Below are 15904 nucleotides of genomic sequence, written 5' to 3'. Positions count from 1 at the left end.
TAGTTCATGTGAATGTATAAGGGCATTTCTACAGGTGATGCCATGAGTTGCTCGTGCTATGCCGCCTTGGGATGCAAACACAAACGTCCTTTTCCACTTTGAAAGCCTTTTATTTGCTTTAAAGCTGATTAACCAGAAATGTTTCCTCTGTTTTTTCCCTAGCTTTCATTCAGCATGTCTTAAATCTCTTGATGGGTGTGCACATACTTTGGATTAGTTCATCTTTTGTGCTTTTGAAGTGCTTCTCTCTTAGAAAATTCTCAATTTTCTTTTGCTGAATGCCCGAGGTGGCGTTAGTGCTGATCGTGTGTTATCCTTGATCCCAATCTCCTCGTCTCGCTCCGGTCGTTCGCCATGGAAGTCAATGAGGCTATCGGTATAAAACATGAATGTTGTGAGCGCTCTATTTAAACAATCCTGACTTCTGTAGCTTTGTGATCTGAACTGTTCAGAGAGAGGGAACCCTCTGGATGATGCACAACGATGTGGTTCTCAACACTTAATGCTGTATGTGGTGTGATCTGCTCCTCGTAGGCCTTAGAGTTCATCCTTTTTGTTGGTTTAGAAAATGGTGAAATGTTTTCCCCGTTGGCCAAAAACATGCTGCAGTGTTTGTGTCAACACTATTTGGTTTTCTTTAGATCCCGGATGCTTTGACTTTATTTAAAGGAGATTTATGTGATGCTTGGAACGAGGAGGACACGTTTTGCACCCGGTCCTAAACGTGGACGGCGAGGTGCTTCTTTGATCGAATGATTGTGTCTCACTGATTTACCCATAGTGTGTGTTGTCCAACAAGATGCGGACAGTGGATAATATTCATGGTGTGAAATCTAAATCCGTTTAGATAACCTATGTTTTTCTTCATGTGTTAAATTATGCATAAAATCTCCATGTTTTTGTGTTTTAAATTTCACCTCTGCACCCTTCAGTCTTAATCTCCTTCTAACCCTGTTTGACCATCAAACAAGCAGACTATAACTCCTTCTGTAACCCACGTTCCCCCTCTAATGCTGGTATTTAACTTCATTTTTTCTTATTTAACAGCTGTTTGTCAAATTAATAATATAATAAATTCTTCTTTAGACCTTCCTTGTGGGATTTCTATCTTTATCACATATTCACACAAACAAAAAACAAGAGCAGTCGTATTTAAAGTCGACTTTTGAAGTCTTTATTTGGGATCACGGTGGAGCACAGCTGTTGCAGCTGGCTGGCTGTGAAATGTCTGGCTGCAGCGTCCGCCCTCGCATCACTCAGCGTGCTGCAATACACAAGACACGGGTGTTTATTAGCAACCACATACACAGTGTCACATGTTACTCATGACCGCACCCGATCACATGAGAGGGCTATGAGTCATCTTCGACAGAGGATTACATCGTCTGCTCTCAGATATGTTCTTGTACTGAAGCCTGCTGGCTAATTTAATAAATTCTTCTAAAAGGTCATTCAATTTTGAAAGCATGCTGTAATATGAAATGTATTTAGTTTGCGAACCTTGCTTCCTTGGTCACGGGTGCGGACGCGGAGCTATGTTGACCTGCGTTTCGGCCGTATCGGCCCTCTCCGCGGCGTCATCCAGCTCGTGCTGCAGCTTCCTGTACTTGGAGAGGCCGGTGTTTCGCCTGCTCCTCCTGCAGAGAGGAGGAGACGGGAGGCTCGTTGGTTATTCAAGCATCATCAGCGAGCGTACAGAATTGTTAAACTTCTGATTGTCAACTCACCGCGTCTTCAGTCTGTCTCTTGTAACTCTTCACTTTGACCTGCAGCTTTGTCGATGAGGTCCTGCATGCGGATCAGGTTCTTCTTGTCTTCATCAGCCTGCACACACAACGTATGTAACAAACATTCATTCATGTTTCCATACCGTGGCATGTCTTATGTGCAAACAGTGTTGTTTACCTGGTAGGAGAGCTCTTTGAGTCTCCTCTCGTACTTGCGTACTCCCTTCTGATACTCCTGGCTCTTCTTTTGCTCCAACTCCATTTCACTCTCCAGTTCTTTGACCTACCAGAAAGAGCGGAGGAAATCCACTTATCACACAAACCACCCATTACATGTATTATCGGGTGTGATAGGGGCTTCACAGTTCTTGAATTCGTCTCATCGCTCACCCTGGCCTCCAGCTTCTGGACCTGCTTCTTGCCGCCCTTGAGGGCGATCTGCTCCGCTTCGTCCAGACGCATCTGCAGATCCTTTATGGTCTGCTCCATGTTCTTCTTCATCCTCTCCAGGTGGGAGCTGGTGTCCTGCTCCTTCTTCAGCTCCTCGGCCATCATGGCTGCCTACAGTCAAACAAAGGATCAGAGATGAACATTACAAGTAATCTGAGAATAAATACCAAATAGCTGAATGTTACAAACACCCTTCAGATACATTCCTTTCTGTCGTGTAAATGTTTACTCCATTTCTTACGTCAGTGATGGCCTTTTTGGCCTTCTCCTCGGCATTACGGCACTCCTGCACGGCATCGTCCACCTCATTTGACAGCGTGGACAGATCGTTCTCCAGCTTCTTCTTGTGGTTGATCAGTCCAGTATTCTGCGGCGAGAGAGATTTAACAAATAATGTTAGGATTGAAATGTCAGTTTCTTGTTTTGGATTTGGATTTTTGTCATTTGGTAACCTCTAGTTGGGATTACGCAGCCAGAGCAGCTGAACCAGACAATAACATACTTCTGCTAACTATTTTCAGCTAACAACCACACATACTGGCTAGCTTGACGAATGAACCCCATCATACCCATCGACTGAAGGTAAGTGACCATTCTTTTTATGGAGGCCTCCTCTTTCTAAAGGCCCTGAGGGTGGTGTTAAATCCTCCTTCCTACCTGAGAGTGCAACAGGTTGACTCTCTCGGTGGCCTCCAGCAGTTCGTGCTCAGCTAGCTTGCGTGCCCGGTCGTTCTGCTCCAGCTGAGCCCTGAGCTCCTCCACCTCCGCACCCAGCAGGTTGTTGCGGCGCTCCGTCATGGCAACCTGCTCCTTCAGCTCCTCGTTCTGGTGAGTGGTGTCATCCAGCTCCAACTGGATGTCCTGGAGGCACAAGTGTTCGGTCAGAGGGGTTGAAGGTGTGGCATTAGCTACTGAACGTTGCACCACGGGTTAGGGTTATTAGGAGGATGCCAGATGGACTCACTTTGATCTGAACCTGCAGGTTTCTCAGGAGTTTCTGGGACTCTGCAGCCTGCCTGTTGGCATGACTCAGCTGCACCTCCATCTCGTTGAGGTCGCCCTCCATCTTCTTCCTCAGGCGCACAGCCTCGTTGCGAGACCTCGCCTCTGCATCCAAATTAGCCTGCAGGGACTCCAGCATTCTCTGGTGGTTACGGCTACAAGTTGAAAGAGATAATGGAGAGAGAATTGTTAGCATGCGATGGCCAATGGGATGATTTACTACAAAGAAAGATGAAACGAGTAATCAACACAATTTACCGAAGGCTGTCAATTTCCTCATCCTTCTCCGCCAGCTTCCTGTCAACCTCTGACTTGATCTGGTTGAGCTCCAGCTGGATGCGCAGAGTTTTGCTTTCTTCATGCTCCAGAGTGCCCTGAGACAGAGAGGCAGATGCTTCATGCTTGAATATGTCTTGTGGGTCAACCGTGCCAGAAAAGAAAAATAAGAAAGAGGAAGTGCTTACTTCAGCTTCCTCCAGAGCAGCTTGAATCTCGCTTTTCTCCAAGTCCAGACCCTTCTTTATTTTCTCCAGCTCGTGGATGGTCTTCACTCCCTGACTGGTTTGATCAGACAGGTCAGAGATCTCCTCTAGGGAAGTAGAGAGATAAACAGTTATATATATCGTCAAGGTAACGATGAGTTCTACGGAAGTGAATATGATGTGACGACGGGTACCTTGGAGGTTCTTGTTCTCCCTCTTCATCGTCTCCAGATGATCCAGAGACTCTTCATACGAGTTCTTCAGTTTGAAGAGCTCAGTGCTCAGGCTGCGGGACTCTTTTTGAGATCCCTCCAGCTCCGACTGGCACTCTTCATACTTCTGCTTCCACTCAGCCAGCACCTTGAGGGAGAAGACACATGAACACATGAGGACTTGGCCTGGCTGCACATGAGACCATAACCCAGGACTATTGTCACCAAAACATATGCAACAATGGAAGACAATGTATCTGACTACATTGGGTGATTGCACATGTACCCTCGATATTAGTTGCCATACCTTGTCAAAGTTGCGCTGCTTCTTGTCCAGCGCAGCAGCCGCAGCATTGGAGCGCTCCAGATCAATGGCCAGGTCCTCGATCTCTGTCTGGAGCCGATGCTTAGTCTTCTCCAGGGAGGAGCACTTGGCGTTTGTAGCCTCCACCGTTTCTTCAGCGTCCTGCAGGCGCGTCACCAGCTTCTTCCTATTGAGGCCACATGTAACTCTCATTGGTCAAAGCATCACGGCATATTCGTCGAATTCTGTACGTTGAAAACAAATCCAACTCACTTGGCTTCCTCCAGCTCCTCGGTCCTCTGGATGGCGTCAGTTTCATACTTAGTCCTCCACTGAGCCACCTCGGCATTGGCCTTGGACAGACCTCTCTGCAGCTCAGCCTTGTTCTCCTGCTCCTCGTCGTACTGCTCTCTCAGAAGATCGCAGTCGTGTCGAGATGACTGCAGCGCATGGGCCACGGCGTTCTTAGCCTTGCTCTCCTCCTCCAGCTGTTTCTTGAGCTCCTCCACATTCTGGCTGTAGGAGTTCTTGGCTCGCTGGAGCTGTGAGACCGTGGACTCGCGCTCTTCAAGCTTCCTGCCCACCTCGGCTACATCGTGGAGAAAGAGGTACCTGTATTAGTACCGGGTCTTTCAAATCAGTTTGTAAGGTTTATGATAACATGGATGCTCCTTACCGCTCTCAGCCTGAGCACGGGCCTTCTGGGTAGTGGTGTCGTTGAGCTGCCTCTGGAGCTCCTCCCCCTTGGCTTTAGCCTCGTTCATTTGGTCTTCATACAGGCGGCACGTCTTCTCTGAAGTGGCCTGCAAACAAAAGATGCATTTATAGATGTTTGAGGGATTGGTCTAGCTCGGCTGCACCCTACGTTCAGATTGTCTCTCCTCTACCTTGCCCTTGGACAGCTGCTCCACGGTAGAGGCCAGATCATCGACCTCCATCGTGGCCTCGGCCCTCTCCTTCTCCAGCTTCTGCTTGACTCTCTGCAGGCTGTCGATCTGCTCGCCCAGCTCCGCCACGCTGTCTGCGTGCTTCTTCCGCAGGGTGGCGGTCGTGGCATCGTGGTGCAGCACGGCTTCCTCCAGGTCTCGACGCAGCTTCAGGAAATCAGCTTCCCTCTTCTTGTTGAACTCGATCTGGGCCACGGTCGCCCCCCCGGCCTCCTCCAGGCGCTCGCTCAGCTCCTCCAGCTCTCGAGCCACATCGGCACGCTGCTTCTCCACCTTGGCCCTGCAAGCCCGGTCGTTCTCCAGCTCCTCCTCCAGCTCCTCCGTACGAGCCTGGAGGAAAGCAATGCTCCGTTAGTTTGCCAAAAGGATGACTGCTCATGCCGGAAGGTAAGAGACTAGTTTCTACCTGCAGCTCCTTTATCTTCTTCTCCAGCTGATTGACCAAGGCTTGCCCATCTTCAACCCTTGCACTCATAGCATTCATTTCAAAGTCTTTTCTGTAAGAAAACATTCGGCAATCTTCGTTAATCATTGCTTTTTAACAGCAAGAAGATATTTCTGTAAATATATATGATAACACTCACTTTTTCAGCTTCTCTTCGAGTTGCTGCTTGTCGTTCTCCAAGTCCATAACCGACTCCAGGGAGAGTTTCAGATCTCCCTCCAGCTTACGTTTGACCCGTTCCAGGTCCATACGCAGCTTCTTCTCCTGCTCCAGTGATCCCTCCAGCTGATTTACAGAATGAACGTTAAAACATTGACATGCTATGCAAACAGTAATACCATCTTGTGCTTTGGATACACTCACATCATCGACTTGTTGCTCCAGCTTTGCTTTGGCTTTGGTCAGAGTGTTGACTTTGTCTTCCTCCGCCTGCAGGTCATCCAGAGTCTGCTGCTGAGCCTCCTGCAGAGCCTTCTTCTCTTTGGTCAGCTTCAGGATGGTTTCATCCAGCACGGCCATTTCCTCAATCAGGTTTTTCACCTGCGAGCCAGAAGGATAAGCACATTAGACTCACGTAAAGGAGAACATCTAAAGAACATCTAGATCGTTCTGTGGCCTCTGTAGGCCAGTCACTCCTCTCTCCTTGCCTTGTTCTCGGTGGAGTGTTTCTCCTTTTCCACTTTAGCCAGAGTGGTCTCCAGGTCGTCGATGTCTCTCTTCAGCTCGGCGCACTCGTCCTCCAGCTTGCGCTTCTTGGCGAGAACATTAGAGCTGATCTCCTCCTCGTCCTCCAGCCTCTCCGTGACCTCCTTCAGTTTGGCGTCCAGCTGGATCTTAGTTTTGATGAGCTGCTCACAGCGTTCCTCGGCATCTGCAAGATTGTCCTGCTCCTAAAGAAACAGGATTACTTGTTGAGTGTTTTCCCACGCGACAATCCGTCTTTTCAAAAGCTGAATGTGTGAGCATGACTTACTGCCTGCAGCTGCAGAGAGACATCCTTCTTCTCTTGCACCAGGCTGACCTGCTTCTCCTCCATCTCTTTGCGCTTGACCTCTGATTTATCCAGAGCGTCCTTCAGCTTGGTCATCTCGTCCTTCAGAGCGGCCAGCTCCTTCTCGGTGGCGGCGCTCTTCAGCAGGGGCTTGATTTTGAAGAAGAGCTTCATCCAGGGCCAGTGCTTGACGGCGTTAAAGGCGCGGATGTTCCACTTGATGATCATGAGAGCCTCCCTAAAAAGATAAATCGGGAGGGATTAAAGAGTTTTCTACCTTTTTTTCTTGTCGAGTTTTAAAATAAATATAAAATGGCACAGAAAACAACCGTTCCCATCGGGTGTATTCCGGTTTGACTGGATGAAAACGATGCTACTGTTGGCATTGGACTTCATATTTTTCACAAAGTTGGTCCACAATAAAACATGTGGCAATCCTAGTTCTACATTTTTATCTAAAAGTCTTGGATAAATACGTTGGCCGTGCAAAGGCCCAAAACATTTCCATTGTGAGAAACGCGCCGTAATTTCAGAAACGATGAAAACACATGCGCAGGGTTTAATGAAAGCGACTAAAAAGTGATGCTCGCAGCTGGGACCGCAGCGTTATGATATTATAAAGTTGGCCAACGATCACTGTCACTGGAAAATGACTAGCTAGGCTGCTGTAAGCTAGCTAGCTAACGTAGCTAACGTAGCTAACGTAGTCATTTCAAATAGACTCACAACACTCTTATGAAACAGACTAACTGGGCCAAAAGTGGAGACAATCGTTTGCTTGAAGAGAAGAAGGAAAATTAGGCCGCTACAAGTCTGGATAAATAGTTTGAGGCTTCTGCCACTTAATTAAACCAAACTAAACATAGAAATATGATATCAACATCCACTTCTATAAAAAAAAATACAATTTAAAATAACTAAATAGAAATCCACACATTTTGAATATTACATTTTGATGAGATGTTGCTGGAGTTCATCGCGGTTAAATCGAGTGGAAGTCAAGTTCGGATCAAGTTTAAGAGAAGAAGGTCAGAAAGATTTATGGTGGAGCTCCCTGTTTATTTATTTAGTAACTCATGTTGGCGCTGATCCCGCTGCTATCCACCCTCTAGTATCTAACCATACGCAGAGGGATGGGGAAATGAAACCATACACCTTGGATGTTTCATCACCGTGCCCAAACAGGGTTACCACATTTTGTCTTGATTTAGTCTCAGTAGAATGGCGCCTCGCAGCCCTAAATATGGACCCGGTCAAGGACTCCCTGTCAGTCTTTAGAGGGTGAGTTTGAGAGAGCTTGCACACACTCCAGGGTGGGAGGTGAGTGTGTGTGTGTGTTTGGGAGGGGTTGATGATTGCATTTCTGACATGGCTCCATGCCGGGGTGCCTCTCAAAAGGTGAGCGTCTGTGTTTATTTAGAAACTAAAGCCCTCTGTCCAACCACCGACGGTAATCCTCTGTCACCCGCCACATATCCCACCAATGCACTCACTTAGAAGTGCAGGCGCAGCGGACAAAAGGGTCCAGGGGCCATGGGGCATCTGGGGGGGGGTGGCGGGGGCGGGGGTTGTATTTTTAGGGAGGGCCTCAAAGCAGCTGCCACTTGACACATGTCGCCACCTGGCTCTGCGGACATCGTCAGCATTGTTTGACTCAGAGAGAGACGGGATGGAGAGAATGGACGGAGACCTGCAGGAGTGTGTGTGTGGAGACCGACGGGGCCCTTATTAACTGAAGGGCCACACACATGCCTGGTCACCGTACATGGGCGAGCACACGCCTCACACACGCCGATAACACTGCCCTCGCATGCCACGCATACTGCAGCAAGGGAGTGAACACTGAGGTGTAGAGTAACACGGGGTGATTGTGTTTCTATTGAACCTGTTCAGCAACTGTCGGGGGGGGGGGGTCTTAACCTCCCTGTGAGATTTCAAGCTTTTCCCCGCCTGTTAATACATTCCCTATTCAGCCAGGTTCATAAAGATGTTTGATTTAGTCTCTTCTTACCTCATATCTGAGAACTTATTCAGCTCCTTCCTCATCATCCTGCCCCGAGCGGCCGCCTGCAGCAGCGTCAGGATTTTAGCCAGACGCTCGTCCCTCATTTCCTCGAGGACACCCAGCAGGCCGGCCTTAAAGAACACCTACAGGAAGACACCGAGGAAAGAGGAAACAAGGATTAAGGGTTTGACATGAGTGTCTTTTGAGAAAACTAAAACACACCTCACCAAAAAAGAACCTCGTGACACAACTCAAACTGAAATTCAACAAAAACGACACCATACATTTTGCAATCCTACCTTTGTGTGTCCAAATCTGAACTGGTTGTGGTCGATGTCCAGGGAGGCCAGCAGCTTCTCCGCAGCCATCCTGCTGTCCATGAACTTATCATTGGGGATGCATTGAGGGTTCAGGATGCGGTAGCTGCATCGATGAACAAAAGAGCGTTTTAGGATATCAATGGGACCTAAGATCCATGTAAGAATATGCAGAAGTGATCTTATCTGTACCGCTGTTTGAATTCAGCGTAGAGGAGGCGGTTGGGAAAGCCTTTCCTGCAGATCCGGATGCCTTCCAGCACGCCGTTGCAGCGCAGCTGGTGCAGAACCAAAAAGGCGTCCATGATCCCTGCAAAAACAGGTAAAAAAAACTTTGGCCAAGTCCTATTTTTTGGCTCTTTAGACATGAAGCATGATGATGATGATGATGATGATGATGATGATGATGATGATGATGATGATGAGGAGAGTTACCTGGAGTCTTGGTCTCATTCGGGATGATGCAGCGCACAAAGTGAGGCTGGGTGCTGCGCAGGTTGGTCATCAGCTTGTTAAGGTTTTCCTGTAGGGAAGGACAGGGACAGCAAATCAAGTTAAATTACTCATAACATCTCGACTATTGAACAATTAAAGCTAAATATGTAAATCTTATTATTCTGCAGGACTTTCCTTACACGTGAGTTCCTTGATGTAAAGAGGAGAGAGCCAGCACAGACTTAAAGTGATGTTCATGTGATCATTGCCCTAAACATCACTGCAAGTCTTAACTGCCTCCGTCCCAGCCGTCCAATGACACCATTTCTCGCAACATTGAAAGATATTCAGAATAACGTGTGTCTGCCGTAACGCATCATTTCACCCTGGAGTCAGTCTCACCTTGTGAAGCTGAGACACGGTCTGGAAAGACGCCGCCTTCTTCCTCTTTTCCTTGGTGCCAGCTTTGGGTTCAGCCACTGCGAGGTGAAACACAGACTGATTAACTCCGGTTGGTTTCCTTCTTTCCGCCACAGCCTTCTGCCAGAGACCGGGGTACTGTACCTGAGTCCGAGTTCACGTAGTTCTCGTACAGCGAAGCTATCAGCTTGTTAGACGACTTCCGGAAACAAGCCACCACCGTCTCGTTCAGAGGGTCTTTGTTTTTCTCCAGCCAGCCAGCGATGTTATACGGTACCTATTGAAGAAACAGTGACATCCATTATTATTCCATTCTGTGTTTAAGGATGACGGTTGAAAGGGCTTCAGTGAGAACACTCACCACGCCGGCGTAGTGCCCCAGCTCAAAATGCGCCTCGTACTTGCGCTTCTTGTCCGGCCGCGGCTTTTGGAAGTTAGGCGACTTGCCGATGTGATTATCGTACATCTTGGCTTTGAAGCTGCTGTCTGTGGCCTTTGGGAACATGCACTCCTCTTCAAGGATGGACATGATGCCCAGCGGCTGGAGGGAAACAGAGGGTCACATATACGTGTCTTTGAAACATTCATGATTTTCAATTGAGGATAAAACGCTTCGTTCACCTTCTCGATGAGATCGATGCAAGCTTGAAGGTCGAGCCCGAAGTCGATGAAGGTCCACTCGATGCCCTCCCTCTTGTACTCCTCCTGCTCCAGGATGAACATGTGGTGGTTGAAAAACTGTTGCAGTTTCTCATTGGTGAAGTTGATGCACAGCTGCTCGAAGCTGTTGAGCTGCGAGGAGAGAGGAGCAGGTGTTCAGAGGGAGATTCAGAAACATGAAAAACACATTCCTGCAGAACATAATTAATCACAATCAGAAACCAATAAGCACCTGTTGATACTTAACCAAAATATGGCCATAGAAAGAGAGAAATCTATTTAAAAAAAAACTTACTTCAAAGATCTCGAACCCGGCGATGTCCAGCACCCCGATGAAGTACTGGCGAGGCAGCGAGGTGTACAGCGTGCGGTTGATCCGCCCCACCAGCCACTTGAACATGCGGTCATACGTGGCTTTGGCCAGAGCGCCGACGGAGAAGTTAACCTACACACACACACACACACACACACACACACACACACACACACACACACACACACACACACACACACACACACACACACACACACACACACACACACACACACACACACAGCTGTCATTCACATGAATAGCCTCTGTTGCTTAGATACCGAACTCTAGTGTGTGTGGAGTGGCAAGTGTATTGACTGTATTGATTAAGACCCGTCCATCAGGCAGAACTGAATTGTATTCTACTCTGAAAACATTTGACAGACCAGGAACATGTTTGATCTGATTTAAAGTGTGTATCATGTTGTGCCTCATCATTGTCTTACAGATATTTACATCAATAATGAAACTTTGGACGTTTCATCTCCTCACCTGTTCGACGTTCTGCCCCTTCACCACGTACTCGTTCCCCACCTTCACCCTCGGGTGCAGGAGGCTCTTGATGAGGTCGGCTGAGCTGACGCCCATCAGGTACGAAGCCTTGTCCGCACCTGTTATCAGACGGGACGAAAGAAAGCATAAATAACTTGCGTTTATCTAATCTATTCCTGTCTTTGTTACGGTGTCTTACTTTCAGTGCCGTCGGCCTCCGCCTGCTCCTCGCGCTGCTTCAGCTTGAACTTCATGTTTCCAAAGTGCATGATGGCCCCCACTATTTTATAGCAGCCGTACTTCTCGTCCGACAGAAAGCCCAGGATGTCCATGGCGTGCTGCGAGGAAACAGAGGGAAGTCATGTTACAACTTTAAAACATAATCCCATGTGGAATTCGCCCTTTTGATCATTTAAAACATGTTCATATATTTTCCTCCGCTGCAAAATGAGGGCTCTTACATCAGTGGCCATCAGCTCCTGTCCGTCGTCCATGTTCTCCACGGAGATCACGCCCTGGGAGCAGAAGTGGTAATCGTACGGGTTGGAGGACACCAGCAGCATGTCTGAAACACAACGTTTACAGGCTCACGTTCAGAGGCCTGCAGAGGGACGTGTGGAGATATCCCAACGCAGCCCGAATCACTCACCTAACAGTTCGGGCTTCTTCTGCGACATGATCTGGTAGTAGATGTGGTAGCTCCTCTCTCCGGGCTGCTGGAATATCACTCTGGATTTTTCCAGAAGATCTAAACAGCAGATAGGAGAGTTCATATTAGACGTGTAACGAGAAGAAATACAGCAGGAATTCATTCTTTGAATATTAACTCACATATGTCAATATCAGAGGAGGCCAGTTTGCCAGTCGGTCCAAAGTGGATCCTGATGAACTTGCCCTGTTAGGGAAAGGAAAGGTCAATTAGCCAAATAAAGACAAATAAATAGCAGTATTTTATTTCACATTAATGTTTATACTGTATACAATATGAAGGGGGTTTTCCAGGTACTCACAAAGCGGGACGAGTTGTCATTCCTTAGCGTTTTGGCATTTCCAAACGCCTCCATGGCGGGGTTCGCCTCGATGATCTGATCCTCAAGAGTCCCCTGGGCCAGACAAGAGAAATGTTAAGTAAGTCAAATGCTCAGTCATATTATTTTGTATGACATAATTAATTATTAATCGCTGTTTTGTATTTTAAACTTACCGCTGTTTTGGTGGCAGGACCTTGCTGTAAAGGGGAAGGGAAGAAGCCTGTGAGTGTCAGGTCTCATGAGGCATGACTGAATAATGCTTTCACAAGGAAAGGGGGACATTATGACCAACTGGAGAATTAGATAGTGATTGTTAAAGCTGTGGTAAAAAAGACAATGGCCACCTTGTTTTATATGATGGTGTGAACGCGGGGAGATAAAAGGTAAAAGGAAAAATGAACACAAGAAAGTCAAAACTCAAAGCAAAGGGAAAGAAAATGGAAAAATCTGAGCCACAAAAAGAGGAGATGACATGGAAAGGGAAAAATAAAAATAGTTAAAAAATCAATAAGAAAGAGTAAAGTGGCTGGAAAGGGCTTCACAACAATGAGGGTGAAGACATGAATGTAATTTCAGATTCACCATGAGGGAAATGTAAGGAGCGGTTTAAGGGGGATTCCTGGGACCAAAAATGAAGAAAATACAGCACAAAAAAAAAAGCTGGGAACAAAAAAAAAAGGTTGCCACATCAGCCTTACTCCTTTCTTGGCAGTTGATTCTCCAATAGCTGCCACATTGGCAAAATACTGAATGACACGTTTCGTGTTGACAGTTTTGCCAGCACCGGATTCTCCGCTATAGGAGTGTGAAAAAATAACACAGTGTATATATACAACAGGTAAACACCGGTCAGAAAGCTGTGCAGCAAAATAATCACAAAACAGGAAGGAAAAGTCAAAAATAAAGATTTCAGTAAAAGTCAAAAAGTTGGCGAAAAAATATGAAATCTTTAAAGCTGCTGTGTGTGGACGATCTGTATTGTTGTATTGCTGCTTATACAGATCTAAAGCAGTAACTACTTACGTGATGAGCATGGACTGGTTCTCCCGGTCTGAGGAGGAGAAAAGAACACCAGGCTTTTAACAACTGACGGACAAACGTGAGCGTTTATATTTTTGTATCGGTGCGTATGTGTTGGTTTGCTAAAATGGAAAAAGTATTAAAAGCTTTGGCTTACTAAAGTACTTATTCCATATTTTAATACAAGTCCTGCATTCAAAATATGTTGCTTAAGTCAACTCATTGTTTTTTATTATATATTATAATATTAAGTCATGATTATTGATGCAGTGACTTGTAAGATACATTTTAAGGTAGCTGGCTGCAATTTAACGGTTTTAAATATTATTTTCCAATTAATTCACTGGAACAATTCATTGCATTTCACATGGTCATTATAGGTGGAACTGCTACCCCCGCGACCCGACCACGGATAAGCGGGAGAAGATGGATGGATGGATGGATTATAGGTTTTTAAAAGTAAGTGAGTAGTAAATGGCATTACATTAAAACACTTAAATAAATTATAAGAACCTCAAATGTTTTACGCAGGTACAGTACTTGAGTGAGTGTACTTTCCACCACTGCTTGTGTGTACTGTGTGTGTTTATAATATCGTATAGTGCACTCACTGCTCAGCATGTCATTGTATGCTTTGTCTGCGATGGAGTAGATGTGCGGTGGCGCCTCAGAGCGGCGTTTGCCTTTGTAGGCGGCGACCACAGCGGCGCTGTAGACGGGAAGCCATTTGTACGGATTCATCGTCACACAGAAGAGCCCGGAGTACGTCTGAGGAGGAGACACCACATTATCATACAACATACAAGGTGACAGGCTGACATTGCTCAGGCTTGACCTGTGTGACTTCATCTGGATAATGATGCCTCTTTAGGGAACATGGGAACACGGGAACATGGGAACACGGGAACATGGGAACACGGGAACACGGGAACACGGGATGGGGGAGTACCGTCGCTCCATAACGGGATACTCACGTAGATCATCCAGGCAGAGTAGCGTCTGCGCAGGTTGAACAGCACCGAGGCCTCGTTCAGGTGCGTCAGCATGGCCATGTCTTCGATCATGTCATACTTCGGAGGATTCATCTGCTGGATGTCGCTCTCCTTCACCGTCAGAGTCTGAAGGGACGAACACAGACGGGCATGAGAAAGGGATCATGGGAGTTTAAAGTGTTCATGTATACACAGTGATGGCTACTTACCCTTCCATCTGTGCTATCAACAATGACTTTGTCACCGCTGCGCTCCTTGATCTCGATCTCGATGTACGCTTCCTTTTCATCCGGGACCCAGGCCCGCTTCTTACCTAACAGGACAGCAGAGGGGGGGCAGTGTGAGGGTGGAAGCAACAAAACGTTCCATAATACACATGTTGGCAGAGATAAATAAAACAATATATTTAAAGAAATACAACAAAAAATCAGTTACATATGTTGCAAATATACTCAAATGGAAATCTTAAAACTTTAATTATGTAGTTCCTTTAACAAAACAATGTTATGATCAAATAATGATACATGGCTTTACTTTAAAAAATAAAGTTTGTGGTATTATCTAACTCGTTTTATAAAGTTATATTACGTTTGTATATTGTGTTACTTATTTTACCACAAGCTAAAAACCTTGTGATATTCATTTTATAAAGTGATGTTATTTAACATGTGGTGTTTCTAACACCAAATAACTATACATTCTGATAACTTAGGGCGCTTTTACACACTATATTACTACGTATTGTGTTAAAAAACAAAATGCAATAGAATCTGCTGATTGTTTGCCATATTTAAAAACAGAAACTAATTAAACGTTGAATTAAAAACGAAGTCAACCTGTGATCTGAATATTTGTATTTCATGTGATCTGCCCTACAAGGTTTCGTTTCTCTGAAGTCTCATAGAACTACCGTCAAAAGCCACGGTGTGCGACGCCATCAGCTCCAGCTCAGATTTGCGTAAAAACTGAGCAGCCTCCCCGAACTCCTTCGTGTCGTAGCGCGACATGGTGGCAGCTGCTTCCCGGTCCGAAAACAACCGGAGGGACCAGCGACTCAGACGAGGTGAGGAATTCCTTTTGTGGGAAAACAAAACTTTGCATTAGGGTGAGTAGTTCTTTAAAACTTCAGTCTTGATGAAAAACAGAGTGGCCATGGAGACACGTGTGCGTAAAAAGCGCAAATCCACCACCACCAAGTGAGAACAAAAGAAAAAAAACTGAAATCGCGTTATCTGACACCTGCCAGCAGAGATAAACAGTATCACTACATTACTTTAAGGATATTATAACTAAACAAGACGATTTAAAGGGCAGCCAACCGCGCGTAAAATGCGTAATCAACCTACCAAACAGGCAAAAAGCTGTCCACTGACTTCAGGAAGATCACAACGAAATGACAACTTGCTGAGATGTGCCCTCCTTTATACTGTGTTCCTCAAGGTCACGGTCAGTGAACATTTGTCCCTCATTAGCATATGCCACCTCCTCCCACGCCTATTGGTGCTGGGCGCCTGTCTCAATTGACACAAAAGGAAAGCTACGTTTTTGTCATTGCGCTAAACCCAAGCCGGCTATTTTTGTATCCCAGTTATTTCATGCACTGTACACACTGGGGGGAGTGGGAGAGAGTTGCATTCGGAGCATCCCTGCAGGGGAGAA

General features: G+C 46.4%; 1 protein-coding gene across 1 annotated transcript; it reads right to left on the bottom strand.

Annotated features, from left to right (window-relative positions):
* Positions 1-1137: 1137 nt before the first annotated feature.
* Positions 1138-15629, bottom strand: LOC117446439 (myosin-7-like). Its single transcript, XM_071203063.1, is given in 45 exon segments — positions 1138-1264; positions 1501-1624; positions 1626-1637; positions 1728-1775; positions 1777-1824; positions 1906-2010; positions 2118-2288; positions 2419-2544; positions 2835-3038; positions 3142-3334; positions 3438-3553; positions 3644-3768; positions 3856-4021; positions 4181-4364; positions 4451-4766; positions 4854-4980; positions 5065-5454; positions 5531-5621; positions 5709-5854; positions 5933-6109; positions 6217-6459; positions 6543-6798; positions 8572-8708; positions 8865-8988; positions 9075-9192; positions 9318-9405; positions 9720-9796; positions 9882-10014; positions 10099-10278; positions 10359-10529; positions 10693-10842; positions 11203-11321; positions 11402-11540; positions 11664-11767; positions 11852-11950; positions 12034-12097; positions 12213-12305; positions 12407-12430; positions 12932-13028; positions 13257-13284; positions 13865-14021; positions 14228-14371; positions 14455-14558; positions 15156-15319; positions 15592-15629. Coding segments are annotated over 43 exon segments (5802 nt in total). The 5' UTR covers positions 15253-15319; positions 15592-15629; the 3' UTR covers positions 1138-1264; positions 1501-1513.
* Positions 15630-15904: the final 275 nt, after the last annotated feature.

This window comes from Pseudochaenichthys georgianus, chromosome 5 (genome assembly GCF_902827115.2).
Source record: "Pseudochaenichthys georgianus chromosome 5, fPseGeo1.2, whole genome shotgun sequence".
Taxonomy (NCBI): domain Eukaryota; kingdom Metazoa; phylum Chordata; class Actinopteri; order Perciformes; family Channichthyidae; genus Pseudochaenichthys; species Pseudochaenichthys georgianus.
Note: the sequence above shows the minus strand (reverse complement) of the source record. Positions and strands in the feature narration are given on the sequence as shown.